This window comes from Triturus cristatus, chromosome 12 (genome assembly GCF_964204655.1).
Source record: "Triturus cristatus chromosome 12, aTriCri1.1, whole genome shotgun sequence".
Lineage (NCBI taxonomy): Eukaryota > Metazoa > Chordata > Amphibia > Caudata > Salamandridae > Triturus > Triturus cristatus.
This window is the reverse complement of record NC_140595.1, coordinates 700,685,217-700,713,186: the sequence shown is the minus strand read 5'-3', so window position 1 is coordinate 700,713,186 and position 27,970 is coordinate 700,685,217. Positions and strand designations below refer to the sequence as shown.

At 46.6% G+C, this 27,970-nt stretch overlaps 1 protein-coding gene across 1 annotated transcript; it reads left to right on the top strand.

The window, feature by feature from the left end:
• On the top strand, positions 1 to 27,970 carry LOC146780136 (extracellular calcium-sensing receptor-like). Its single transcript, XM_085637121.1, has 6 exons — positions 1 to 296; positions 11,562 to 11,565; positions 14,704 to 15,552; positions 15,825 to 16,052; positions 17,338 to 17,467; positions 26,679 to 27,970. The coding sequence occupies exons 1-6, from the start codon at positions 1 to 3 to the stop codon at positions 27,623 to 27,625; spliced, it is 2,454 nt and encodes an 817-aa protein (XP_085493247.1). The 3' UTR covers positions 27,626 to 27,970.

Here is a 27,970-nt window from a genome sequence, read left to right as displayed (position 1 = left end):
ATGTCCCATGAGAAAGGCACCATAAATTATCAGGGCAATAACTTGGCTTTCTATCAGGACTTCACCGCCGTGGTCCAGGCGACGAGAAGGGAATATCAGCCTGTGAAGAAATTGCTAATAGCAGAGAATGCTCCATATGTTATGCTGTACCCGGCACAGCTGCGTATTGGTACAGAAGGTGAAGCAAAAGTTTTCACCAATCCCAAGTTAGCTTTGAAATATGCAAAATCGATTAAGCGAAGCAGGCGTGATGCTTCTGGCACGCTGGACGAGGAAGAGGACTGGTCGCCATTGACGTATGCGAACTACTGTATCTATAGGGTCCTATAGCATAGCATAGAGATGGTTTTGGTAATGTGGGCAATACACATCCACATGGTCACGCAAATGGGCTGGCTGTTCAATGATTTTGGTGTTTCACCCCAGACCAGCCATTATCCTACTGCTTTCTAAGTACCGTAATGTGTTATTGCCATTAAGAATATGCAAATGTTCCCTTTTTTGCTTAGTTATCCGGCAGATGAGGGAGGCTCCCCTTAGCTGTTCAGCCACCTCCCTTCTCATCTGGGAGGTTTGAATGTGCTCTGGCATCCCCCCATGGGTGTACCCCGCATCTATTTGTGGATTATGTTTGGTAATTGGGGTCTATTTCTTTGTTTCTGGGATGGCTTTAGCAAGTTGGGGGTGCTGAAGTGGGTAGGTGGAGGGGGTGGGTGGCAGGGCATTGTGGAATTGTTTTACGTGGTCATGCAGCAATTCATGGACTCAACTCTTGTTTAATACTTTGCCTTCCCTCATGGATGCAATACATGTGTCACTAGGTTGCTTGCATGAAAATGGTGGATAAAGAACCAATTTCCTGTATGACATGGAATGTCCGTGGGCTGAATTCCCCCAAAACAATTAGACAAGTATTGGCCTACTTGGACAGGCATAACGTTAAGGTCGCCTCCTCCAGGAAACGCACCTCACAAGACAAAATGAAGCAAGGGTGAGCTTACATTGGGCTGGGTACCGCCTAGCGTCTTCATCTTCATCGTATGCAAGAGGGGTAATTACACTCATAAAGAAAGGTCTCCCGTTCACAATGATCAAATCCTGTACAGATGATGGTGGACAATACGCTATGGTTCATGGTAAATTAGCTGGTTCTTTGACAACTCTGGTGTATGTAAACGGGCCCAATACCGATGAGCCAGGGTTCTATGCAGGTATCCTGAACGTGCTGCAGGACTGGCCTGAAGCTGAAATTATATATGGGAAGTGGATCTGAACACACATTTGGACCCCAGCAAAGACAAATCAAGTAAGCAGGGTGGACAGTCAACCAAGGTAGCTCAGGGTATAAACAGTGGGGTGGATGAGCTAGGGTTTGTAGACACATGGCGGCTTCGAAATATTGACAAGCTAGAAGGAACACAGACATCCACAGCACACAGCAGTTAGTCACGGCTGGATTACTGGCTGCTGAGTGAAGGGGCGAAGTCATGGTTAACTGCAATAGGCGCGTTACCTAGAACTCTACCAGATCACAACCCTGTCAGGCTCACTCTACATATCCCCGTGTGCGCCCCACGAGAGGCCATAGTCCAATACTTTGGAGTAAACAAGGGGCCGGTGAGTAGCACCGCTACACTCTGGGAGGCCTTTAAGGACACTATTAGGGGCACATGCATTAGCACAATGGCAGGCATACTAAAAGATATTCATGGTCAGTTCTCTAGAGTGGAAGCGGCGCTGACGCAGCTTGAGTGGGATTTTAAGGTCCTCCCATGCGCACACACTGGCTCAAATTAAAGACCTAATTCTAGAATACAATGAGTTGGCGGCAGGGGAGGTGCGCTGTCTAAGAGACATGATGCTCGCGCATACGGCAAAGGAGGTAGACCAGGGCACAATCTGGTTTTCAAGATAAAGTCTAGAATTGATCACCATGTCATAACAAAAATCACAGATGACACAGAGAAGGACCACTATTCCCCGCAGGCAATAGTTTCGCAGTTTCACGCCTGCTACGCTGAACTGTACACCTCATAAGGGGAAACTGATCTCAGTGAATTAGATGACTATTTAGCAGACATTACAAGCGCCTGGCTGTCAACTGGGTAGCGGGAGTTCTTATGTCAGCTGATTGAGGCTGCCGATATACGTGAGGCAATTCTCTCTCTGCCAAACAAAAAAGCACTGGGACCGGACGACCTCATGTGCAAATTCTACAAGGAGTTCGCGAATGAGTTGATCCCGCACATGTTAGACATGTATGAAGAGGCTTACGAGTCGGGCAGGCTGCCGCCAATGCTCAGAGAAGCTTTGATAATTACACTTTTGAAAAAAGACAAAGCGGCTTCCGGCTGTGAGTCGTACCACCCATTGTCACTTATTAACATAGATGCAAAGATTTTGACAAAAATCCTGGATACTAGACTTCAGCCTTTAATGCCGATGCTGGTCCTGCCTGACCAATCTAGGTTCATCCCAGAAAGGTCCACGTCACATAAGCTATGTGTGATTTTTGCTATGTTTCATATCCTTAACCCCGATCTCCAAGCCACTGCAGTTATGCTGGATGCAGCCAAAGCATTTGATTCTATTGAATGGAGCTATATGTTTTGAATCTTGCAGCGCATTGGGATCCCTGACTTTTATAGTAGATGGGTGCGGTTGCTGTATACTGACCCCACGGCACGTGTCTGGATAGACTGGCTCACATCTGATCCAATTCGGATCTGAAGGGGGACTAGGCAGGGGTGCCCTTTATTACCGCTTCTTTTTTCATTATTGCTAGAGCCGCTGGCGTGCATTATTAGACAACGCCATAGGGAGGCAGCTCTGCGCTTTGCACATCGGCCTGTAGGCATATCGCTTTATGCCGATGACATGGTGCTTTTCGTCAGGGAGCCCCAGACATACCTAGTGCCAATTCTACATGAGTACATTCGATTTGGGTTTCTCCTGGGGATCAGTATAAACTAGGGATAAATCACTAGTGGTGCCCCTGGCCGAGAATACTGTTTCCCACGTTCTGGAGTTTCTTCTCGTGTGGTCTGCCGACCCTGTTAAATACCTAGGTATATGGGTTTACCGTGATCTGGAACTAGTTGTAAGAGAAAACTACGGCACTGCCTGTACCACGTTGGAACAACAGGTTGCTAAATGGATGGGGATGCCGCTATCACTAGCGGATCGCATAGCCCTCATTAAGATGGTTGTTCTATCTTGATTCCTGTACCTGTTCAGCAACATACCCACAAAACTGACCCATCAATTCTTTAAAAATGTACGCTTGTTGCTGGTGAAGTTGGTATCGGGAGGGAAACAACCCAGTATGAGCTGGGACATACTTACCCTCGATTACAATAAAGGAGGCTTTAGCATACCAGACATGCATTTATACTATCTTGTGCGCAAGCGCAATACGCATATTACTGGCACAGCCACCATGAATTTATTCCTCATGTGGCGGTGGAAGATGGTGATGCCCACCCAATCCCATTACGATACATACTGTCGCACTCTCAAAGGGGGCCTCCCGAGCAGGAAATTAACACTAATGACACTACAATCGCGGCCTGGCAGACCATAGGTGAATTGGCAGAGAAGCTTCCATTATATTCCCCTTTGCTCCCACTAGCAAATCATGCAGCATTATCTGTCACACGTGAGGCGGGGGCTATGCACACCCTGAGACTAGTAGGTATAGATAAAATGCAGGACTTGTACCTGAATGGCAGCTTTTTCACGGAAGAGGGGCTGCAATATATCCACAATAAGTAGCCGCTATTCCTGTTCAAATTCCATAGGCTCAAGAAGGTGATACAGGCACACTATCACACTTTTCCTGAGGAGCCGCAGACATTGCAAACTCTGCAGTTGCTTCTGGTCAGCCCTACACGGCACAAATTAATCACCAAGCTATATTGAGCGGCAAGGGACGAAAAGGTGGCTACTGAGGATAGGAGCCTTGCTCGATGGAATGCTAGACTTCCACCTCAAATCACACAGAAGGAATGGGATTATGGTTGCTATCCTAATAGCGTATTCACCTTGAATGGCAATTTGTGCATCATTCACTTCCAATACCTCCATCAAGTATACTATATACCAGTCAGATTATATAAATATGGCCATCGGGAAAATAATGCATGCAAGAGATGTGGAGTTCAGGGAGCGGATTTCTTGAACTTGGCTTGGGAATGTGGGGGGTTTTCTGAGTTCTGGGCGGAGGAAACACACCGGCTTCAGATTATGACTGCTGTAACCCTACATTGTAGCCCATAAATCTGTCTTTTGAGACTCACGCCGCACCTGAAGGGTGCAACTGGTAAATGTATTAGAATTGCGCTGCTGTTAGCAAAGAGGAGGGTAGCAACGAACTGGGAAAGCACAGCGCTCCAATACCAGAACACTAGCTAAAAGATCTGGGGGATGGTAAGGAGAACCTAGAACTTTATGCGGAGGACCTGCAAGCCCCTTCTAGACCCAAAGATATTTGGGCACCGCTAGTGCATTATCTACGTACAAGAGATCATGCTGCGCCAATTGAATGGGATGACGGATAAACACCATATATGTATAAGTCTAAATGTGACACATGTAAAGGTTAAAATAATTGTACCTGAGGGCACATGGGTAATAAGGACAGCAGGCCACATGTTGTTTGTTTTACCCTGTTCTTGTTATGGATGCTATTTTGTCTTTGTATACAATGTGAAAAAACAATGAAAATGTTTTAAAAAGTCTAATTTTCTCCAATTTAGGAGCTCAAAGGAGGTTCAGGAATAAATTCAATTTTCTGCCAACAGCTGAAGGTCTATGATCCCTACAAGAAAAACTCAATACCACAGGGAGAGATATATTAACAAGGAAAAGTAGGACTGTCACTGGAGATCCCAAAAATAAAGAAAACAAAGAATGTGAAGCGGGTCATTTTCTGCTGAAGCCCCAGGTTATGGACACAGGTCCCAGAGTATACAAAAACCATTCCAAAACTCCTTATTTTCCATAAATGTTCAAAACCACCTTTTCTGGTCTCTCTACTGCGGTATTCTCCCATTTTGTAGCTAACTTCAAGTTACGATGATTCCCCCAGAATGCATATGGAAGTTGACGTTATGAACATTTTGCATGGTAACTAAATTGTGATATGTAAAGTGCCCACTGCTCCTATGGCTATAATTGTGTTCTATAAACACCATAAATAAATCTCTATGACATAATTCCTTTTCAGAGCTTAAAATTCAAACATAACTGCAATCCAAATTATGAGCCCAATATTGTCAATCAATGTGGACAATATTGTTATAAGAGTAAGATCCCATATGAGCATAGTGAAGTATGACCACTTGAAAGGATTCTTATTACATTTTTACTTGAGGTTTAAATCACTCCTCTAGACCTATCAGCATGGACAGTGATCTAGCTGCTTTCCAGTAGGTGGTGTCTCCACTTGTCGAACTTTAGGCCATGGTGTCTCAAGTTGGTAGAGCTGGACAGCCTGAATTTTGAGGCATGTATATATAATGTGAAGAAAAACAAGGGCATATAAAGTGACAAAAACAGAGGAGGGATGCTCTTCACTAGTGATTCCCGTTGTTCTACATCAAAGGGCTCTAACATAACTTGGCTAAGTCTAGATCTGTGCCACAATGTCAGGCTAACCAAGGACTATGTAACGGAGTTCTATGCAGATAGATTAATTGCATACATCTTTATGCTGCCTAAATAGCTTTCATCTTCTCTCATACATCAGACTTCTTGGTCTTATGATGCACACCAATTCCCTACAGCCAATCCCAGGTTAGGTGACAGACTAGCTGTGGCACTGTTTGACATTGGTAGAGAAACCGGTGGCCAGTTGGCTATGATCCTCCTCGATGCCGAAAACGCACTTGATCGGGTGGCATGGGAGTATTTATGGGGAGCCCTGGCAGCCAAAGGGTTCGGCCCTAGAGTGATCACGGCTGTCAAGGCAATGTATGCAGATCCTTATGCCAGACTTCAGCTAATGGGCAAAGAATTAGACACCATAATACTGGCCAGAGGAACTAGGTAGGGGTGCCCGTGTTCCCCCATTTTATTTGCTCTTTACATTGATCCCTTTATTGAGCACATATTACAAAACCAAGTAATCACTCCGGCTATCACATACGGCTATGAAACCACAGTATTAGCATACGCGGATGATATTGCCATGATAACATCTAACCCTGAGACTACTATAAAAGAATTAGTTTGTATGCGTCTGGAGGGGGATATCCTGGACCCAGGCTATACCCTGGATGGCGTGCGTGTGCAGTGGAAAGTGGACACTTTCCGATATCTAGGAGTCCAGATATACCGCCAGCCGGCGGACCTCGTTGAGGGCAATTTGGGCAGGGCTGTGACGGCGATTAGGTCCCAAATGCGTTTTTGGAGCACGCTCCCACTCACGGTCACCGGCAGGGTAGCCCTGTCCAAGATGGTGATACTCCCCCGTCTTCTGTATTATTTTGCCAATCTGCCAACATATATCCCAGCGGCCTTCTTCGCCGCGCTTACGAGGTCACTCCGGGATTTTATTTGGGGTAGCTCGCGGCATAGGATGGCTTTGCCCAAGCTCTACTTACCTACCGACCAGGGAGGCCTGGCTGCGCCGTGCTTTGAACATTATTACTTGGCAGCGCAGCTTCAATGGATAGCCCGCTGGTTAGCAGGTAGGGGCCTAGATGACACTGCAACAACAATACCTCCCCTGTCTCTAGCAGACATTACCAGACATTATCAAGCCCCAACGCTGACACCACTCCTCATGGTAGTAGCCTACAAATGCTACCGCCGCAGTCTATACCTCACTAGAACCCTGGTTCCTTATGCTCCGGCCATTCCACTGGAGGGTTCCCCTAGCGGGCTGGGGGTGCTCACCGCCCCTGAGCTAGCGGAGTGGCATGCAGCGGACATACAGACCTTGGGTGACCTCTATCAGGACGGCACTCTCATGGACTACAAATCCCTGGTCGATGAGGCGGGCCTGCCACCTGGGCAATTCCTCAGACACCGTTCCCTGGTCGCGACATTGACTGCTAGGTGGGGGGACATGGCGGTGGAACTGAGCCAACACCTCACCATACAGTATCTACATGTGATGGGGTGGGGTAGGAACCTAGTACGGTGGTTTGCGGCCTCCCTAGGCACGCACGCGGTGATCAGCCTAGAACTGCTTCGCCGCAAATGGGAGATAGACCTAGGGAGGCCACTGTACGACAGGGAATGAGGCAAGATACTGCAGAGCCCAATACGCGTACACCGCAACATGCGGTTCCGCCAGATACAGCTGTTTATACTTCACAGGGCGTACCTCACACCCGAAATGATTAATAGATACTTCCACCGCACCAATGCGGCTTTCCCCCGCTGTGCGGAGTTGGGAACTGGGCTGGTGCACATGCTGTGGAGTTGCCGCAAGCTGCGCTCCTGTTGGGAGTCAGTCCACAAGGCGCTGCATATATGCACAGGCCACACCATACCATTTGAGTGGCCCGTCTACCTACTACACCTATTCCGCAGAACACCAGCCATGAAAGTCACCTCCCGTTTCCTTGACTTGGGGTTGGTGGTGGCTAAACGGCTACTCACCAAATACTGGAAGGCACCGGACCCGCCACACACACGGGCATGGTGGTTCTCACTCCAGGCATGGGCCAACGCGGAAGGCATAGCTCTCCTGAGGGAGGAAACACTGGGGCTTCGGAGGACACCTATCACAACACAGTGGGAAGGTCTCTTACAGGCCTTGACGCGGATTGAGGGGGACACGGTGGAGAGACACACTGCCCAGGAGGGAGGGGTGTCCCCGGAGATGGTTGAGCGAGTGCATGCGGTCAGTTAGCCTGCCAGGTAGTCAGCAGCGTAATGACTGATGCCCAGGGTGGACAATATCAGGTTTCCGATGTGGGACTGCTCATTTGGGGGGTGCTTGGGGCTGGGGGGGTGGAGGGGCTGGGGAAATAATGTGAAATATATGTTTGCAGGTCGGACTCTGCTGCTGTTCTTGGTTGCTGGGGGTTCTGGACGTTCTGCCTCCTGTTTATGTTCCATTTTATTATCTGTACCCGCATGTATCCTGACGGATTTGTGTAAACTCTGTGCACTATACCACTGGACCTATCATACCAAAGCATGACATTGTGTATCGTACTGGGGTTCGTATTATTACCACTTGGTCATTGAAACCATTGACTGTCGGGTGAGAGGTCCCCATGTTTCACGGTACGGCTCCTCTGGTCTAGCCTACTGCTTTATGATATGGTCAATGTTAATTGAGTCCTGGTACCTGTCTGTACGCTGTAAAACTTGCAAAACAATAAACAGATTTTTCAACAAATAAAAAAAGAATTAGAAAGCATGGCTGAAATATATGGCCGTAATTTAGGGTATATATTGCATGAAACAAAGACACAGATAGTATGTAAAGACAATATTTTCTTTCAGGACATTCAGCGAGTGGCCACAGGTACATATTTGGGAGTAAAGATAAATCTAAAGGTAAAGACGATCGTCCAGATCAATGTCAACCCGCTGATCTGCAAAATGTCATCCTATCTGAGGTGTATGAATGCACTACACCTGAATATCATCGGCAGGATGTATGTCCTTAAGATGGTAATGCTACCTAACTATATTTGCTTAGGCCCAAGCCCATAGAAATTGAAGGATCTATATTGAAGACATTGATTCTATCTTTATTAATTTCATCTGGCAGCATAGCAAGATCCTTGAAATTTCTTACTCTCCCTCAAACGCAAAGTTTACGTTATACTACTGGGCCGCATTACTACAACAAATGAATATAGTTTTTTTTTTTAAGAGGCTCCAGCGAGCGTTTTGAAGAGATCGCGGATCTCCCAACTATCTATGAACTTGCCGTGGGAGAAGCTGCAGGAGCACTGCTACTCCGCCAACTAGAACCCAGTTATTTCAAGAAAGTTTGATTCAAAATTATCATCCATGCCTGGAAAATCTGGGGGAGAATCCGAAAGTTAATAAAGATTGAAAAATATTCCAGCTACACACCACTTCGGCACTCAGCACTTTTCGCCCGATCTTCTATATGATGGGGAAACAATAGGAGCAGCTTGGCCTTACAAAAAATTGGGGACATCTACTTAATAGACCAACTGTGCTCCTTTTCTGAATTACAGAGGGATTATGATGACATACCCGACAGGTCTTATTTCAAATATCTTCTTTTAAAGGGTTTCTATAATAAATGCAGACTGGCGGTATCTCTGGCCAAGATCCCCCTGCTTGAAGCACTTGGTAAAATGGACTGTAAGATAAAACATCTATATGGTATATTGCTGGATCGACTGCCAGACGATATAGAGCCGCCTCCACCACCATAGCCCCGAGCTACGAAGAACCATCAACGCCACCTTCGAAACCAGCGCATTCCTCAAAAACTGGAAATACGCAGAAGTCAAACCCCTCCTCAAGAAACCCTCTGCAGACCCGACAGACCTGAAAAACTACCGACCCATCTCTATTCTCCCATTCATGGCCCATCGTCAACGACAAGCTGACAAACTTCATCGAGGAGAACGCCATTCTTGACCCTTCCCAATCCGGATTCCGTAGCAACCACAGAGCCAAGACCACCCTCCTCGCCACCACAGATGACATCCGCACGCTGCTCAACCAAAGCCACACCGCGACCCTCACCCAACTAGACCTCTCCGCAGCCTTTGACACTGTCTCCCAACACACTCTCACAGCCAGACTCCAGGACGCCAGCATACAGGGAACTGCCCTCGACGGGCTCCGCTCCTTGCTCGCCGGCAGAACCCAAAGGATCAGATTCCCTCCCTTCCTCTACGAACCCACAGAGATCAACTGCGGAGTACCCCAAGGATCATCGCTCAGTCCCACGCTCTTCAACATCTACATTGCCACCCTCGCCGCCATCGTCAGACAGGATGGACTCAGCATAGTATCCTACGCCGACGATACCTAGGTCATCCTCTCCCTCATGAAGGAAACCAACGCCACCAGACTCAGCTTCCAGGAAGTAATGAAAGACGTTGCATCCTTGATGACCAGCAGCTGTCTGAAGTTCAACTCTGAGATGACAGAATTCCTCGTCCTCTGACTCACCCACTCAGCCTAGCACAACACCTGGTGGCCCACCACCCTTGGCAATCCTCCCACCCCAACGAAGCAAGCCCGGAACCTCTGCATCATACTTGACTCCTCCCTCTCCATGACCCGCCAACTCAACGCCGTCACCTCCAACTGCTTCAACACCCTCCACATCCTGTGTAAGACCTTCAAATGGATCCCCTCCGAATCCAGAAAGACCGTCCATCACCCACACACTCATAAGAAGCAGACTTGACTACGGAAACGCCTTCTATACTGGAATCACGAAAACCCAAGTTTTATTTTACATTTGGCAGCACTGACCCAGCCTTGTTAGGAGGGGCGGGTCTTAGGCATGGGAGGGGGGATGAGGAGTGCTATGTGCACTCCACTCCCTAAGTGCGCATATGTGTTTTGTCCGGCCGCACTTAGGTTTTCTCCTGCCCAGCTGCATTGAGCAGCTGGGCTGGAGAAACCTCACAGACTCCCTGGTTTGAGTAGGGCGTCTTTCCTGCTTGCTCAAATCAATCACCAAGCTGCTCTGCAACGTGGGGAATGGACAGGGAGTCTGCCCCAGGTGCTGTTGGGACCAGCATGCAGAAACAAGAGAGGCAGTTCGACGAGACGTGACGCTGGAGGCAACCAGAGGCAAAAGGTACGTGTTTTTTCTCAAATATACGCCACCCGCCCCATCACCCGTTGTTTATGTCAGCCCTCGCTACCCGACACAGCTTTCTCAACTTGAAAAGCATGTCAATTAAACAAAAAGAAAAAGTTTGTTAAAGCTAAGAAGTAAATCTCAGCATTATAGTTTGTTATTTTTTGTGAATTAGGGTCAAAGTTTTAAAATCGACATTCTCAAATATAATTAAATTGATCTATGTCTTTACAATTCATAGTGCCGAATTTCCAACCGAAAAATATTCTCAAAAACACGACGTGGTGCACAGTTTTGTTAAGGGTTCACTTGGTAAAATCTGGAGTTTGTGATTTGTATGTCATACGTGTGAAAGTAATTCTTGTCTAATGGCCCCTTTTTAGGTCTCGCCTGATCCAGCGCATGCGCTGGTATGGCCGAGACATTTTGAATGCAGGTTTTCCAAGTGCTGCCTGTGGCCTAAAGCCTGCGTGCATGTGAGCGTGCATGCGCGCAGCCGCCATGTGTACCTCTGCCATGCTTGATCGCGTCCGCGATCACTTTCACTTTTGCAGGCACTTTTTGTAATACTGAAGCAATCTCTTTCTTTGGGGTCGTACTCAGATATCTAGTGTGTGAGGTATCAATTTCTTGGTGTGGTGATGGTGCATTGTACTGGAATGACCAAAAGGCTAGCCTGAATGCATCAATATTTAAGTTAAAGCCTAGGAGCATGAATCCTTCTTGGCTGTATGGTCTAATTTGCTCCAACATGTATACACCTGAACTGTAAATTCCTCCTCATTGTAAGGCAGGTAAGTGTTAGTGTGTGAGCCTTGTTTTTGGAAAAGAAAACAGTACCTTGTTTAAGAGAAAACCTTTGTGAAGCTCACAGTAAAATATTTATGCTTTTAAAAATGTAGATTTTCTGAAATTTAACAATTCTGCTGCTAGAAATATTTAAGGGCCACCTCCGTCCTCTCCCTTACTAGTACAGTGTTAATTATTCGTGCAGCCTCACAAATAGATATTGGAATGTTTGTAGGAGCTGCGGTGTTTGTCTTTTCATAGACACACCACCCTTCTTCCTATTACACTTACAATTCACCTTTCTCAAACATAACAAGCAGGACAAACTTCCTGACATCCTTTCAATCTAGCAGGAAAGCCTTACAGAGAGCCCCTTGCTGCAAATTCGACAGCACTGTTCCTGCACCATTACAGCCTATCCTAGAACTAGTTATATAAACTAAGATAAACATATCATAAATCGATTCATACAGCACTCGTCATAGCTTTTTACCTGGCACACAATACTGCATAGGTCAAGCGGTGGCTAACCAACCACCCAACCCAAAGTAAAATGGCTGAGTCTTTCAGCATTCCTATCCCTGCACAGAGCGCACAGCCAAGATTAAACTCACTGTATTTTCACATTAACATGAGCGATTACTGAACTGGCCTCTTAAGAAATCTCCATTAACTAACTATAGACAACACAAAAAATCACAATCAGTAAAAAGCCCAGTACCGTAACAAAAACATGCCCAGATTAGGTAGGTACTAGGACTGGACTACGGTAACACCCTCTACCCCGGAACCACAGCCAAACTACAGAAAAGACTCCAACGCATCCAGAACGCCTCCGCACGACTCATCCTGGACATCCCCCGACACAGCCACATCTCCGGACACCTGAGAGACCTGCACTGGCTCCCCGTCAGCAAGAGAATCACGTTCCGACTCCTCACCCACGCACACAAGGCCGTCCACGACCTGGGCCCCAGGTACCTCAACAACCGCATGACCTTCTACACTCCCACCCGCCAGCTACGATCGTCCAGCTACGACCTCACCGCCGCTCCACGCATTCGAAGAGCCACCGTGGGAGGAAGATCCTTCTCCTACCTGGCAGCCAAGACTTGGAACTCCCTCCCCATCCACCTCCATCTGACCCAAGACCACCTCTCCTTCAGGAAGCAACTCAAGACCTGGCTGTTCGAGCAGTAGCACAACCCCCCTACCCCTAGCGCCTTGAGACCCTCCGGGTGAGTAGCGCGCTTTACAAATTTCTTGATTGATTGATTGATGCAATAGTAATTTTAGAAGGCACTAACAGAATACTGATGGCATAATGTATGGCTGTATCTGCTGTAACGCTGTGAAAACACAAAAACCTACTTTTTCCGTGGCCTCTACATTATCTTTCTTTGCTTAGAAATTATACGCCCTATTCAAAAATAGAGACATAGAAGCACAGGCAAAGATTTAGATCTCCGCTCGAGCATACTTGGAGGGTTTTTGAAATTCACAAACATCACCAGAAGTCTGTCTGGAAACCTGGGCCGTGTTTTGCATACAGGAGAACTGCACAGGGAAAAGTGGATCCTCCTGTGCAAATGTACATTTTTTCCTTTGGTTGGAAAACATTTTACTCTGTGGATAAAGCCCTTTCGCTAGGCTCACAGCAGATCTTGGGGTGATCCCGTCCCCTTTTCATCTGCATTCCCGAACTTTCAAGGCTAGCGCCTAGGAGCGCCTACTTTCCATCCCGTGAGTGGCATTTACTGCTTCTGATTTCTCCACTATCCTGGTAGAGAAATCTGCGGTGGTAAATTGATTTATGCCCAACCTGTACCACTTTATAGATTCCTAGCTGGTGTAGAAAAAATAACAAGCATTGGCATAGCCAATAGGTCTTGCTTTTGGGACCTTATAAGTGTTTAGCCATGCAACAGTTGCATAACTAAATACTTATAAGGTCCCAAAAGCGAGACCTATTGGCTATGCCAATGCTTGTTTTAGTTACTGGAGTAATCTGTTGCACTTCATGCAATACTGAGCTAGGATGAAACCTGTAGAGGCCAGCTTGGCAACCCAATTTTAAGTTACTACTTCCTGATACACTCTGTACTCCCTGCTCCTAATGAGCTGGGTGGAGCCTATGGAGACTGCCTGGACTCTACTATTTTCAGCTAGTAGGATCTGTGCCCTCTGTATTCCCTGTGTCTGCTGAGTTGGGTGAGAGGCTGGCTGTGCTCTAGTTTCAACGAGTAGACTCTGCTGCCCTCTGTAGTCCCTGCTCCTCCTGAGCTGGGTGGGAGCCTGTAGACGCTAGCCGGGCTCCACTATTTACAATCAGGAGTCGCTGCTGGGCTCTGTAGTCCCTGCTCCTACTGAGCCGAGTGAAAGTCTGAAGAGGCTAGCCCGGCTCTACTATTTTCAACCCGGAGTCGCTGCTGAACTCTGTAGTCCCTGTTACTACTGAGCTGGGTGGGAGTCTGTATACCTGATGGGCTCTATTTTCAAACAGTAGACCCAGGTGCAGTCTGTAGTTTATGTGCCTATTGAGCTAGGTGTTTGCCTGCAGAGGCCAGGAGGGCTCCATTTTTACACAGTTAATGCCTACTTCATGTGTCTACTGAGCTGGGGGCGAGCCTGTAGAGGTCAGCAGGGCTCCCTTTTTACACAACTTAGCCTACATACTGTGACTACTGAGTTGGATGGATGTCTTGAGCAGCGAGCTGGGAGTTTCCTTTAACATCCAATAGATCTTGCTACACTTTATTCTCCCTGTGTCTACTAAGCTGAGAGGGATCCTGTAAACAGCTCCCCTTTTTACAACCTCTATTCCCAGTCGCATTCTATGCTTCCTGTGCCCACAAAATTGGAGGGAGCATGGAGCAGCAATCTGGGCTCCCCTGCTCAACTCTGCACTTCCTGATGCTAGTGAGCTCTGTGAAAGCGAGAAGAGGTCAACTGGACGTCCTTGTTTTCAAGCAGCAGCCCATGACGCACTCTGAGCTACCTGTGCCTACGGAGCTGGGTGGGAACTACAGGGAAAATTAGATGAGTTACATAATAGAGCAAGTTTCTTCAGGCCTAAAACTCAACGCAATGTCTTTTACGAGCACTGGGTGCTAACATGTCACTATTGACCTCTTTTTCCACAGATCAGTTATGCTGCAGTGGTCCCCATTCTGAGTGATAAAATCCAGTTTCCATCGTTCTTCAGGACCATCCCAAGTGGGTATGACATGGCTTTCTGCATCACCGAACTGGTCCTTCACTTCGGATGGACGTGGGTTGGGATACTGGAAATAGAGAATGACTACGGTCAGCAGGGGAGCCAGATCATCCAGAGTGAGCTGACCAGGCATGGAAGGTGTGTGGCATTTTCTGAGGTCCTGCCCCTAGTCTACTCCCAAGAAAAGATCCAGCACATTGTCCAGACCATCAGGATGTCCTCAGCTAAGGTCATTGTGGTCTTCTGCTCAGAGTCCCTGCTCATCCAAGTGATGGAGGAAGTATCCCGACAAGGAATTACCGGAAGAGTCTGGGTAGCCAACCATAGTTGGTCCAGCTCCCGATCCTTCTCCGGAAGGGAGTTTGCCATGACCTTGGGAGGCACCATTGGAGTGGCCATCCGAAGAGGAGTAATGACCGAATTCAGAGATTATCTCTTCCAGCTTCAGCCAGCTGAAAACCTGGATGACCCCATCACAATTGCCTTCTGGGAGCAGGCCTTCAGGTGCAGGTTGCCAATGCATGTGGAGGGCAATGGGACAATCGCAACGGGCAGTCAATTGGCCATGGAGTCACCTGTCTGCACCGGCCACGAAAATCCAAGATCTCTAGATGAAACTATCCTTGATGTGGACAACTTCAGGTTCACCTACAATGTTTACAACTCTGTCTATGCCATCGCTCATGCCTTACACAACCTCATCCACTGCAAGCCAGGTGAGGGACCGTTCGCACAGGGTGCCTGCTCCCACCTTCAAGAACTGAAGCCCTGGCAGGTAAAGAGAAAATGAGAATTTTTATTTTTCATTTTCCAAAAAGTGTTTACTGAACCTATGCAAGACCTCCAAAGATGTTTTAAGAAAGACAAAACATTGATTGTCAAGTCAAACTATGTAAATTAAAATATCATGACATGTTGCTTCTATTACAATGCATTTGATGAGATAAAGAATATTTCTTTATGGATAATCACTTGTAGGTGCACGCTGCTCCATAGAAAATTCTGATATTTTCAGGGTTTTTTGACTCAATGTTTGTTCTCCAACAGCTTTTCCATTACCTGAAGAAAGGGCGATTCCAAAACAAAGATGGGGAACAAGTCTACTTTGACATGCATGGTGACCCACCTCCTGTCTTCGACATCCTGAACTGGCAGCTGGACGCAGATGGGAATGTCCACTACATAAAAGTGGGAAGCTTCGATCTGACCGCCCCCAAAGGGCAGGACTTTAAAATAAATGAGACAGCTATTGTGTGGCATGGAGGGCAGCAGCAGGTGAGATGGATTGAGCATTGGATGAGAGGGAAGGTACTCAAAAGATTGGAGCCATGCTAGCAGTTTGGGGCATAACTGCCTAACAGGAGTACAGTAAAACAATGAGGGGCACTTTTTTTTGTTTTTGTTTTTTTACAGAGCCTCCTAATATTGGGACGTTTATGGAGAGAACTATATGATTTCTGACCGCTGTGGCAATCTGTTTATTCACATAGACATCTGCATTTTATTTCAAGACAGAATTTTGGACTTCGAATTTGCAAGTGTTAATCAAAAAAATAATACCCAATATGAATGAAACTGCATTAAAAATGTTGGGAATCTAAACAATCTGTATCCCAAATTTCTCCCAAACTTCCCAACACCTTGGTTTGAAGGAAGTGAATCAATTTTACACTGAAAGCAGAAATGGAGAATACTTTGTATTGTCTCCGTTCACAAGAAGCTTATCCTGGCAGTCATAGGGGGTTCTACTCAGAGATCACCAATTCCATGAGTGCTTCATCTTGATTCTATCTAGTGTCTCCATCTTCCGCCCCCGTACACACCCAACATTGTAATGCCTCTCCTGCAGGTTCGGTTTCATCCATGACTTCTCTCTTTGTCACTGTTTTCATATCTGACTCCTGCTCCTACTTTCTTCCTTTTCCTCCTTTCCCTCTCTTACACTAGGTCTACGTCAGATATGAATATTATGTACTGGTCTGTAGTGTCCCGGCTTCCAACTTATATGGGCGGCACATCATGGCAAAGGGAGGAACCACCCCTGTGGTCTGGAAGTGAGAATAGGTCGGAGGAAGGCGGGATGAGTAGAAAAGAGCAGGTGCAAAGCAGAGAGGGGGCAACAAGAGGTCCCTGATCCCAAAGATGAAGGGGTCCTGCCTTAATTAAACATCTAACATGATTGTTCTCTTGTCCACTGCAAGTAACTCTAAATAAAGATAGGATACTTCAAGTCATCTGAGCTGCCTGTGGTCCATACAAAGTCCTGAGAATGAGTTCCAGTGACCCGCGACTTAAAGCCAGTGGCAAACAAATACTGGATTTCCCTACCTCCCCGGTGTGAGAGCGATCGCTTTTTCATGAGGGCTTTCTTTCTATATGCTTGAAGATACCTCTTGCCTGTAGGAATGTAATGTCTTTGTTTTCTATTCCTAACTGGTTCTTGTTAGCTCTCACTGCTAGATATGCCTCTAACCAAGGGATCACTCCTCAGGAGTTACTCTGCTTTACAGTTACCCTCCAGCTTCTCTTGTTTACAGCTTTTTCTGTTTTCTCCTGCAAGGTTCCTCACTCAGCCTGCAGCAGCAGTTGTGTCCCCGGATTCCGGCAAGCTGTGCGCCCTGGGGCCCCGAGATGCTGCTTTGACTGTGTCCCATGTTCGCCAGGAGAGATCACAAATCAAACGGGTAAGTGCCACTCCCAGCTCAGGGCACTAGCTACCTGGATGTGGTCTAATAGCAGTATAACCTCAGTCCATAATCATCATGGCAGGATCTCCGAAAAATCTGGAGCTAGATTTCGAGGTAAGGACTAGTTCTCACAGGAGTTCTGCTGTATGATTTGCCCGTTTCTCCTGATGATACTTCTGTTTCTCAGACTTTGCCTAAGCACCTATACAGTTAATCACAACAAAATACCTAGCCTTGTAATCATGATTACCAAAAAAATATTTTCGTGAGTGTAAGAAATTGGGTGATTGATTGAAGGGGAAGAAGCCCCACTCAGGCAACAACTACAATTCTTGTCAGGGTGAACCACAAAAGTCACTAAATTAACCTGTGCTTAACCCTTTGGTAGCTTGGCAGAAAAGTAGTCAGGCTTAACTTAGAGGCAATGTGTCGAATTATTATGCAGCGCGAAGGCAGTAATAAAGCAAAGACACAACACACTAAAAATCCCAAACATATTTTGAAAAATTGAGTAGATATTAATAAATAAAATGATTCCGGAACAGCAAAAATCCAGTCACTAGAACCAGAGATATTCAGTTTAAAAGTTTTAAGTGAAAACAGCACCTAAAAGCACAAAGTGCCATCTGTGGAAATCTGGTCAGACTAAAGCTGGGGAAAATCATAATTTCAGGTTGACCGTGATTGAGAACGGTCAAGATGCAGGGACCTCGCTAGCCCTGCTAAAATGCTACTTTCTACATCCGGCACAAAGAGTTCTATTCCTGCTGGAGGATGCCTCATGGTGCAGCAAAAGTGTTGCAGATGGTCATCTCTGAACCACATACAGCATTCCTGGCCTGACGGATGGTCGTCACTGAAGTGCAAAGAGCCGGTCCAGCGTCTAGGACAGTCACTTCTGGAGCTTCGCATTGACGGTCACTGCAAGCTGTTATTGCTGTAGCATGTAGTGTAGCTCTCACACTGCTGGTCATCGCTGGCAGTCACTGTCGGCACAAAGAGCAGGTCTTACTGGATCTTCACGTTGGCAGTCATTGCGGGTGGCAGAGTCTTGGTGCAAAAAGGCCAGTTCATGGTCATGAGGAGCCCAAACCTCAGGATTTTCACCTTTTCTTTAGAAGTACACTCTGATGCCAGCCAAGGGTCCAGGAACTGAGGAGGCACCACTTGGGGATCAGGGACTCACTCCAGCCAAAGCCAGCAGGTCCATTTGCAGCAGGTCAGCTGGGCAGTTGCAGAAAGGACTCTGAAGCTTGTTGTGTCCATGTAGCTCACAGAGGAGGTCAGCCAAATGCTCAGTGGATCACTCAGGTCTGCCTGAGATGAAGGCAAACAGGTACATTCTTCCTTCTAGACAGCAAGGTAGTTCTTCAAGCAGTAGGGCAGTGTTCTGGCAGAAGGGCACTCCTTCTTCTGTAACTTCCACAGGTCCAGGAGTACTGATGAGTGCCTCTGGAGGTCCAATATTTACACCTGGGCTAGCCTTTGTGTAGGGTGGGCTTCCTGTCCTACCCCACATCTGATTCTGGAAATTTCTTCACCTGTCAAGGCTCCAACTGCCTGGGGTGACAAAATGCAGGTCTGGCGCCAAATTCCTTTGTGTAATTAGGGCTGGGTACATACCCTCTCCACTCATCCTGTTAGGATGGCCCATCCTGTCCACACCTAAACCCCCTTTGTGTTACTGTCTGGAAGAAATACACAAACAACTAACAACAGAGCTATTCGTAGTCAAGTGACCCAGGACACTGGCAGAAGGCACAGATGGTTGGGTCAAGAACATGCCAACTTTCAAAAAGTGGAATTTTCAGAATTGTAACTTAAGATCTGACTTCACCATCAAAGAAGAGGGGTTTAAATTACAATTCATTTTGAGTGGAAACAGCATATCTCTATCTGCTGCCAATCTAAAGTTAGCACTTATTAAATGTAATAGGGTAACAGGGTAACCCAGTGTTAGTCAATGGGAGAGATAGGCCTTACAACAGTGAAAAACAGCTTTAGGAGTTTTACCCTGCCAGGACATGTAAAACTTAAACACACGTCCTACATTTTAAATACAACACACCCTGCACTATAAGCCTTTGGAGCCTACCTTAGTGGTGACTTTTAGGTATTAAAAAGGAAGGTTTAGGCCCGGCAAAACATTTGTTTTGCCAGGTCGAAATGGCACTTTAAGACTACACTACAGTCTGCAGTTACGGACATGAGACAACTTTTAGAAGGCTACATTAGTGGATGGCACAATGAGTGCTGCTGCCCACTGCTGTCATTTAATTTATAGGCCCTGGGTACATGAAGTGCCATTTACTAGGAAATTGCAGGCAAACTAAATTTGCCAATTAGGGGTAGGCGTAGGTCAATTTTACCATGCTTGAATGAGGGAGCACAAGCACTTTAGCACTGCCAAGCAGTGGTAAAGAGTCCTAAAAGCAAAAAAAACAAGCATTTGCAATGCAATAGGTCTCGCATTACTTAAAGTTTTTGCTTTTGGCGTTGCATTATTATTAGCAATGTCAATAGCTCAAACTTCCAGTAATGCGAGACATATTGCATTCCAAATGCTTTTGTTTTTACTTACAGCCATGTTGCACAGTGGGCGTGCTGCTATGCAATATGGCAAAAAAACCTTGACAAAGCCAATAGATCTTGTAGAGACGAGACCAATTGGCTTTGCTAATGCTTGTTTTTGCATACAGTTGCCTGGATTACTATGCAGCTCTATCTCTCAGTCATAAAGAAGACAATTTAAATAACACAGACCACAAACTGAATTATTTATTTGCGCTGTACTTAAGTCATTTTCGACCGCTATTGCACCAATATTAAATTATATCACATAAATAGCAAACATTCTGAACTAAACCGTCTTTCATTAATGTTCGTACCCAATTCGATGTGTTGATTAACAACCTGTGAAAGAATGTGAAGTGAAGCAGTACAACAAAAAACAGATCAATGAGCATGACACACACAAATCACTGTAGCAATCATATCAACCCACTGGGCTAGCCTACGGGCTTTCCTTTTACCTCTGATACACCATTGCTGTCGGAGACTTTAATGCCGAGTTACTAACGGTAACGGCATGAAATAATGCACATCTGGCTTCCTGTATGGGGAAATCATTCATGTGCGTAACAGAAACCACAAAATCTTGTAAATTTTGTTGGGGAGGGGCATGCTTCTCCTTCAGGTGGGTGGGTTAGTTCTGAAGGCTCAGGCAGTTCTGTAGGCCCGGAAGCAGAGTATGCCCTCACAGCAACCAAGACGCATAATTTAGGTAATAACTAAGCTTCTCATACGAGACACAGCAGAGCTGTGGACGCTGTGACACCTGATCACGTAGCTCCTTTGTGAATGAGGTTATATGCCCCCAGCAATGAAAATGGCACTCTGTTAAAATGGACAGCTTCACCAAAAAATACGGACGGAAAGAGAACTTGTGAAGCTTTGGTAAACATAAAAGCGGACGCCCTGAGGTGCCCATGTTTCAAACATTAAAGTGGTAACTCCTCCTACGTGAAAGAGGTTGTATGAGCCTAGCAATGCAAACACCACTGTGGTAAAAGGGATAGCTTTGATTTAAAAAAAATACGGGCGTGGAAGTGAACATTAGAAGCCTTGACAAACATAACTGCAGGCGCCGTGTTGCAAACAGGAAAGCAGTAACTCTCCCTGCTCCTGTGTAAAGGGGTTTCTAAACACTCAGCAATGCAAAGGTGACTGTGGTGTAAGAGATAACTTCGCCAAAATATATGGCCGGGTAAGTGAACATGAGAAGCCTTAGTAAATATACGGGGGGGGGCTGAACTTTAAGCAATAGGAGTGGAGCTGCAGGGGCTCTTAGAATGGGGTGAAAAAACAGCGAGGCCTCATTAACATGCAAATGGTCTTTTAAAGACCTGTGAAGTGCTCGGGTGCGGCTGCTTTTTTGCCCAGGAATGTGTCTCATCCCGGGCTGCCACACACGACGGGGGGGGGGGCTGAAGCCCTTTGAGTCCAATGGGTGTTGCGCGCCTGCTGTAAGATAAAGCGCGGCGCCCGTGGCGTCCGTGTACACATGGTGAATGACTAGCATGAATTAAAACAAGTAGTCCCTTAAGGAACATATAACCCTGTACAGTGAAAATAAATTGTAGTTGGTCGGCGCTGCTCGACATACAACGGAAATGATGTATAGGGAGCACCAACCAATAGGAGGCAGGTAAAAAAAGCAACACAGCAGTGAACCAATAGCAAACAGCAGGTGGGATTAAACTCGGTACAGTGATTACACCAGGTCTTCCAGACAGCGCATGCGCGCTGCCTATGCTCGACGTGAAAATGGGTTCATCAAACGAAGAGAGTGAAGTCAAAGGGTTTGAGGAGACCCTGCAGAGAGAGCCAGATCCAGCAGTAAGCACCTTGTGAATATTCAGAAACGTGTACTCTCATAGTTCTAGAAGTAAGAAAGAGGTGGTTAGGGGCTCTGTCCATGGAAATTTCCTGGGTTGTGGTTCCAGAGTCAGTATTGACACCACCAAGCAGGAATTTTCTGCTAGTTTCCGCTCTGCACATCCACTAGTTGAAGTGACCAGTGTTCTTTCAAAGACTTCAACTGTGACAATACATAGTAGAGATCCTTCAAAATACACTTGGCATACATACATACCTAAAACATAAACAAATACCTAAGCACAGATGTAGAAAACATAAACCAACTGGAATGAGGAGCCATTCTTATTAGTTACATAAACAATTCTCCATTTATAGGAGACAAGAGCGGAAAGGTATACTTTCTAGAAGTGAGCCATGTTCACTATATATATATAGCATATAGAGCAAGACAAGAGTGGTCGAAACGCGTTGGTTAGTTAAGGGAATCTGATGGTGCTTGGGCTGTTTTGAAAAACTGGAAGTAAAGAAGCTTTTGAATTGATCTCCTGGAGTGCAAGTATTTCCTTTTTTTTTGGTGAAAAAAAAAAATATATATATATATATATCCGCAACAAACAATTCGCGAAGAAACCCAAGCCTCTTGCAGCAGTGGGCTGTGGCGGGGACGCGAACCCCAAATCTCCAACACAATCTTTATTTTTATCGTTCCGAAAAAAACAATGCCACAGCCACATATTCCTTTTCCATAGCGTCTTTATTTTATCTTATTCGGCCAGTCACTCATATATATATATATATACACAATCATACAAATTGGCAAATGTTGGTTACAGCATGACTTTTTGGTTAATGTTGCCAACCGCAAGTGCTCTTCACTGAATAATTACTGGTCAGTAAATAGGGGCCCTTGTCCTTCACCTGCTCCTTCTGTACATAAATTGAGGGATACATTAGAGGCTATTGTAACACAATCTCAGATTTCTGTTATAGTTTCTAAGGGCACATTCACTGCCGCCTTGGTAAAATTACTTCTTTCCTAAATCATGGTGGTCAAAGACTAGCCCCAAGGGGTTCTAAACATGGCTATAATACTTCATCTATTTGAGCATCCCCAGGTATAAGCTGCTAGGCATACAATCCGTGGACAATCAAACTATCTGTATGATTGCTAATGGCCCTTGCTTCAGCCATGCAACCCTCCTTCTTACATTCCTCCACTGGCTACTGAATTCTACTCAAGATGAAATGCAGCTCCGAGGAAGCGCTGTCTTGGAAACCCCAGTGCACAGAAATGCTGACACTGCACGGTGTCAGCAAGTAGATGTAACCGAGGTTATCCTGAGTCACTGAAGAGACTTGCACCACCTCCAGATGGAGAAGCCATTTGTCATCCACGAGGCATCAGTGGCTGAGTTTGTCCACTCTGGCATTCAGTGAGACAGCCAGATGTTGTACGACCAGGAATAACTCCTGACACTCCAGCCATGTCCAGAGATGCAGGGCCTCTTGACACAGGCTCTGTTTGTTGCATTACCAAAAGGCAAATGGTGACGTTTGCGAACACTTTAACAGGATTCCTTTGGTGGAAGGAAGAAAGGCTTTCAATGTTAGGCGAATCGCTCTCAACACCAACAGGTTTATGTGGAGCGGTGATTCAACTGTAGACGAGAGTTGGCCTCCACCTCTTCCAGATGGCCACCCCAAACCTGGAGTGATGCATCTGGGTGGGGAAGGGAGAGGGGTCTGCTGCTGACCCACTCATGGTTCATCAGCCACCAATTTAGATCTTTTGCAGTTCCCTCTGTTATCAGGAACAGAATGGAGATACTCCCCTGACTCTGTGCCCACTGTAACTCGAGGTCCCACTGCAGAGTCTGCATTTGCCAGTGTGCAGGCTGCTCTGCTGTAGTCAGGATGTGTGAGATGACTGACTGGACAAGTCGTCTAGGTAGGGGGAAGACTGGAACCCCTGACCTTCACAGATGAGCCGCAACCACAGCCATCACCTTTGTGAATAATCAAAGAGGGCTGGTAATGCTAAAGGGAAGCACAACAAACTGAAAGTACTCGTGGCTCATCGTGAACCACAGGTAACATATTTGGGCCCGTGGGACAGGTATGTGAAAATAGGTACCCTGCATGTCCAATGCTACCAGCCAGTATCTAGGGCAGACAAAACCTGAGCCAACATGAGCATTTTGAATTCCTCATTCTTCAGGAAGTAGCTGAGAGGGCACAGGTCTCATATAGAGTGGAGACCTCTGTCATTCTACAGGCCCTATGAATGTAGCAGCAATAACAACCTATTCTGACTTTGGCATCCTATTTATGGCTCCTTTGGCCAAAAGAGCCTGCACTTCCTGACGCAGCAGGGAGAGGTGGTCCTCTGTCAGCTGGTCTGAGGATGGTGGTATGGGCAACGAGGTTTATGTGAATGGGAGGGCATAACCCCTCAGGGACAATCTGACACAACCATTGTCCAAGGTTCTGGACCACCATGAGGCAGGTGGTGCATGTTCCTGCCGCCGACTGATTGAGGTGCATGTTGTCCACGGTGGCTGGGTGGGAATGGAGGTGGTTGGTGGTCCCTACCATAGCCACAGAGGGGTGAAAGGCAGAGTGGAGTTGGAGCAGGCCGTGGAGAGTCACAGTAACCAGTCGGTGGCCCTGCTGCCTTTGAGGTGCTCAAGCCCTGAATCTGCTATATCACCAAACAGGTTGGGTCCCAACGAAGGGCATGTTCATAAAAGATGCCTGGACATCCCCCAAAAACTCAGTAGACCTCAGCCAGGCATGGCTCTGGAGTGCCACTGGCGAAGCAATTGATCTGCCTAGCGAGTCAGTCATATCCAGTCCACAGACTATACTGAGCTCTGCTGCATCCCTCGCATCAGCGATATCATGGGACAAGATGGTTCAGGCCTCCTCCTAGCTCTAGGGCTGCACTTGTGCAACGAATCCCAAACTGTGTGGGAATACCAGCCTGAGAGGCATGTGGTGTTCACTGACCACAGTGCAAGACTGGTGGAAAAGAAAATCTTCTTACCAAAGGTGTCCAGCCTCTTGGATTCCCTAACTGGTGGAGTGGTGGGAAAGGGGCCAGTGTTGACTGCACCTTAGTCAAGACGTCCATCTTGACTGCCATTGAGGGCAGCATAAGGTCCAGGACCTCAGCCGCCCTTCTCAATCACCATGGCAAATGAAGCCCCTTCCTGCGTAGCCACACTAGGAGGAGAAATTAGGCCACTGTCTGGAGAGGTGTCTAGACCACTGGCATCTGCCAGTTCCTCACATCAGATACCCCCAAGTTCTTCCAGGGGGGTCAGAATAACCATATGGATCCTCAGATCCGTCCCAATCGTATTCCCTACAGGGTTTATCAGAAAAGGCAGATGCAGTTTCCTGCACAGAGGGTCGTGTTCTGGTCGGCACTGAAGTCAACATCGGGCGATGCTACTATGGCTCCATATGGGATTTGGGCATAAAGAAGGGGTCAGATCCACCGAGGGGCATCAGCAGTGCTGAGAATGGCACCACTGAAATGGTCTCCGGGGAAGATTGAAGGCTCACGACTAGAGGCGATCCAGATTCAGGAATGAATCCAAAGGGTCCGACTGGCGCAAAGGGCGAACCCTAAGGTGGGAATCCATTTGGGGCACCTGCCCAAATAAGATGTGCATTGCCTCATAATTTGTTTTAGCTGGCTGGGATTGCTCCGGTTGTGGGAAATTCTAGGAGGCATGGAGCAGTCCTGAACTCAGGCTCTGCAGCTAACGTGTGGTAGCGGGGTCTAGATCTGTGGCGTCGTTCCTCCACCTTGTCCGAAGACTTAGATCAGAGCAGTGAAATTGAAGACCACTTCAACTTCTTGGATTTTTTGTGGGCCTTAACCGAAGAGGCCTTGGAACGTGAGCTTCAGAGCGTGCCCCCAGACAGCCTCAGGAATTATTGCTCAACAGTTGGGGCAGGCCATGGATTTGTGGCCCGGCTCAAGACACCAAAGGCAAACCAGGTGGGAGTGTGTCACAGATATCTGTCTGTGACAGGATCCACAGGGTTTAAATCCTACAGGTTTTTTAGGGGACATCTCTACAGCACAGTGGGAGCTAAGCTGAAAAGAATTTTGACAAAACTTTGAAAAATAGACCAAAAATGGACTGAGATAGCTCTCTCTGGATCCACGATGATGGTGTGGAAAGAAAAGAACTGATGTCAGTGCGCTGGGGTGGCCCCTATATCGGCACTGCACATGTCACTTTCAGCATGGATGCCACCGACGAAGAGCCGATTGCAGTCACTGACGCAGAGACAATCGTCACCACCTACCAGCATGTAGAGGTACTGATGAAGATTTTCTAGATCCAGTCTGACACATGGGAAATATTCTAAGGTAAGGAATCTGCGTCTAGAAGTCTCTATCAGATTGGAGCCTTTAACGGTTTTGAATTGGGTGGTTTGTACAAAGCTAACATGTTTGTACCAATAATCTCACAGTTTTCTGGTATATGCAATTGTTCAAAGTCTCTTTACAGTTTTAAGGTTTCTCACAATGAATATTTCATTGAAAGCTCCTAATCACCATGTTTACATGGTAAGGAGGATTTAGACCTGAACTCTTGTTTAAAATCCCCCAGAGGTTTGCTCCTTAATACGTTCATCTACATAGTCAAGATACTTATTTCTAGAATCACCCCACATGTAGAAAGAGTGGATACCAATAGCATTGTCAGTTAATGGAACAGTCGTGCTAATTACAATGTTTGAGGAATATTTAAAGAACACATTTGTGAGCCTTGCATGGATTTTGATCTTACTTCGTGTTTTCTCATTTCAGACTCTAGGGAGTGCTTCAAGTGCCCTGAAAGCCAATGGTCCAATGAGAGACAAGACCAGTGTGTCCCCAAAACTCTGGAGTTCCTTCATCTTGATGAAGCCTTGGGGATCACACTAAGCAGCGTTGCCAGCATGGGTTTCTTAATCACCCTCTTCATCCTCTCCATTTTCATCAGATACCGGAACACCCCGATTGTGAAGGCCAACAACCGATCCCTAAGTTACATCCTCCTCTTGGCTCTTATGCTCTGCTTCTTTTCCTGTGCTGGGTTCCTCGGCCAGCCCCACACCCTGACTTGTATGTTCCGTCAGGTAGCCTTCGGTACTGTTTTCACAGTCTGTGTCTCATGCATCCTAGCCAAGACACTCACTGTGGTCATTGTGTTCAACGCTGCAAAGCCAGGCAGTAAGATGAGAGTACTGGTGGGACATAGGCTGCCAAACTCCATAGCGATAACATGCCCCTCAGTCCAAATCCTCCTGTGTAGCATTTGGTTGGGTAAATCTCCTCCGTATCCACAGATCAACATGAAATTTAGCCATGAGAAAATGCTGCTTGAATGCAACGAAGGTTCACCTACTGCCTTTTGGCTCATGTTGGGATATCTTGGGATCCTGGCTTGCGTCAGTTTTGTCATGGCCTTCCTGGCAAGGAAACTTCCAGATAGCTTCAATGAGACCAAGTACATCACCTTCAGCATGCTGCTCTTTGTGGCTGTTTGGCTGTCTTTTATCCCAGCTTATTTAAGCACTCAAGGGAAATACATGGTGGCGGTGGAGGTCTTTGCCATCCTCACCTCCAGTCTGGGCTTGCTAACTTGCATATTCTTCCCAAAGTGCTTTGTGATTTTGTTTCGGCCTCATATGAACTCCAAAGGATTCCTTATGGGGAGGAGGCCCGCAGCTGCTGCCATGAACATAAACCATGCTGGCAATGAAAAAGCATGATTACGACGCAGCTGAGCAGACAATTATGGACAATATGAAACCATTTCTTGACTGGAAAAAGCAAACTGCTGTGGCTTATCAACATTTTTTGCTATGCGCCAGATGACCAATGCAAATTTACAGTTTAGGTTGCTTAACAACCCCATCCTCAATGCTTAACTACTGCTTAGCATCAAGTAACAGGTCTTTACCAGGTTAATATCACCAGGCTACCCGAAGCAATGACTAAAGGTCACCTTTAAGTGCTGTCTGACAAATGGTATCTTGCAGCAACAGTCATCAGAAGGATTTACATCATCTGCTAGCATCTCTGTGGACTCACAATCATTGCTCCTATCATCTGTA

Bases quoted from the DNA above. Each gene is read 5' to 3' on its own strand.
- LOC146780136 (XM_085637121.1), top strand. From the start codon at position 1: ATGTCCCATGAGAAAGGCACCATAAATTATCAGGGCAATAACTTGGCT. The intron at 15,553-15,824 runs GTAAAGAGAAAA...GTTCTCCAACAG, and splicing joins AAGAACTGAAGCCCTGGCAG to CTTTTCCATTACCTGAAGAA. The intron at 17,468-26,678 runs GCCACTCCCAGC...TTCTCATTTCAG, and splicing joins CACAAATCAAACGGGTAAGT to ACTCTAGGGAGTGCTTCAAG.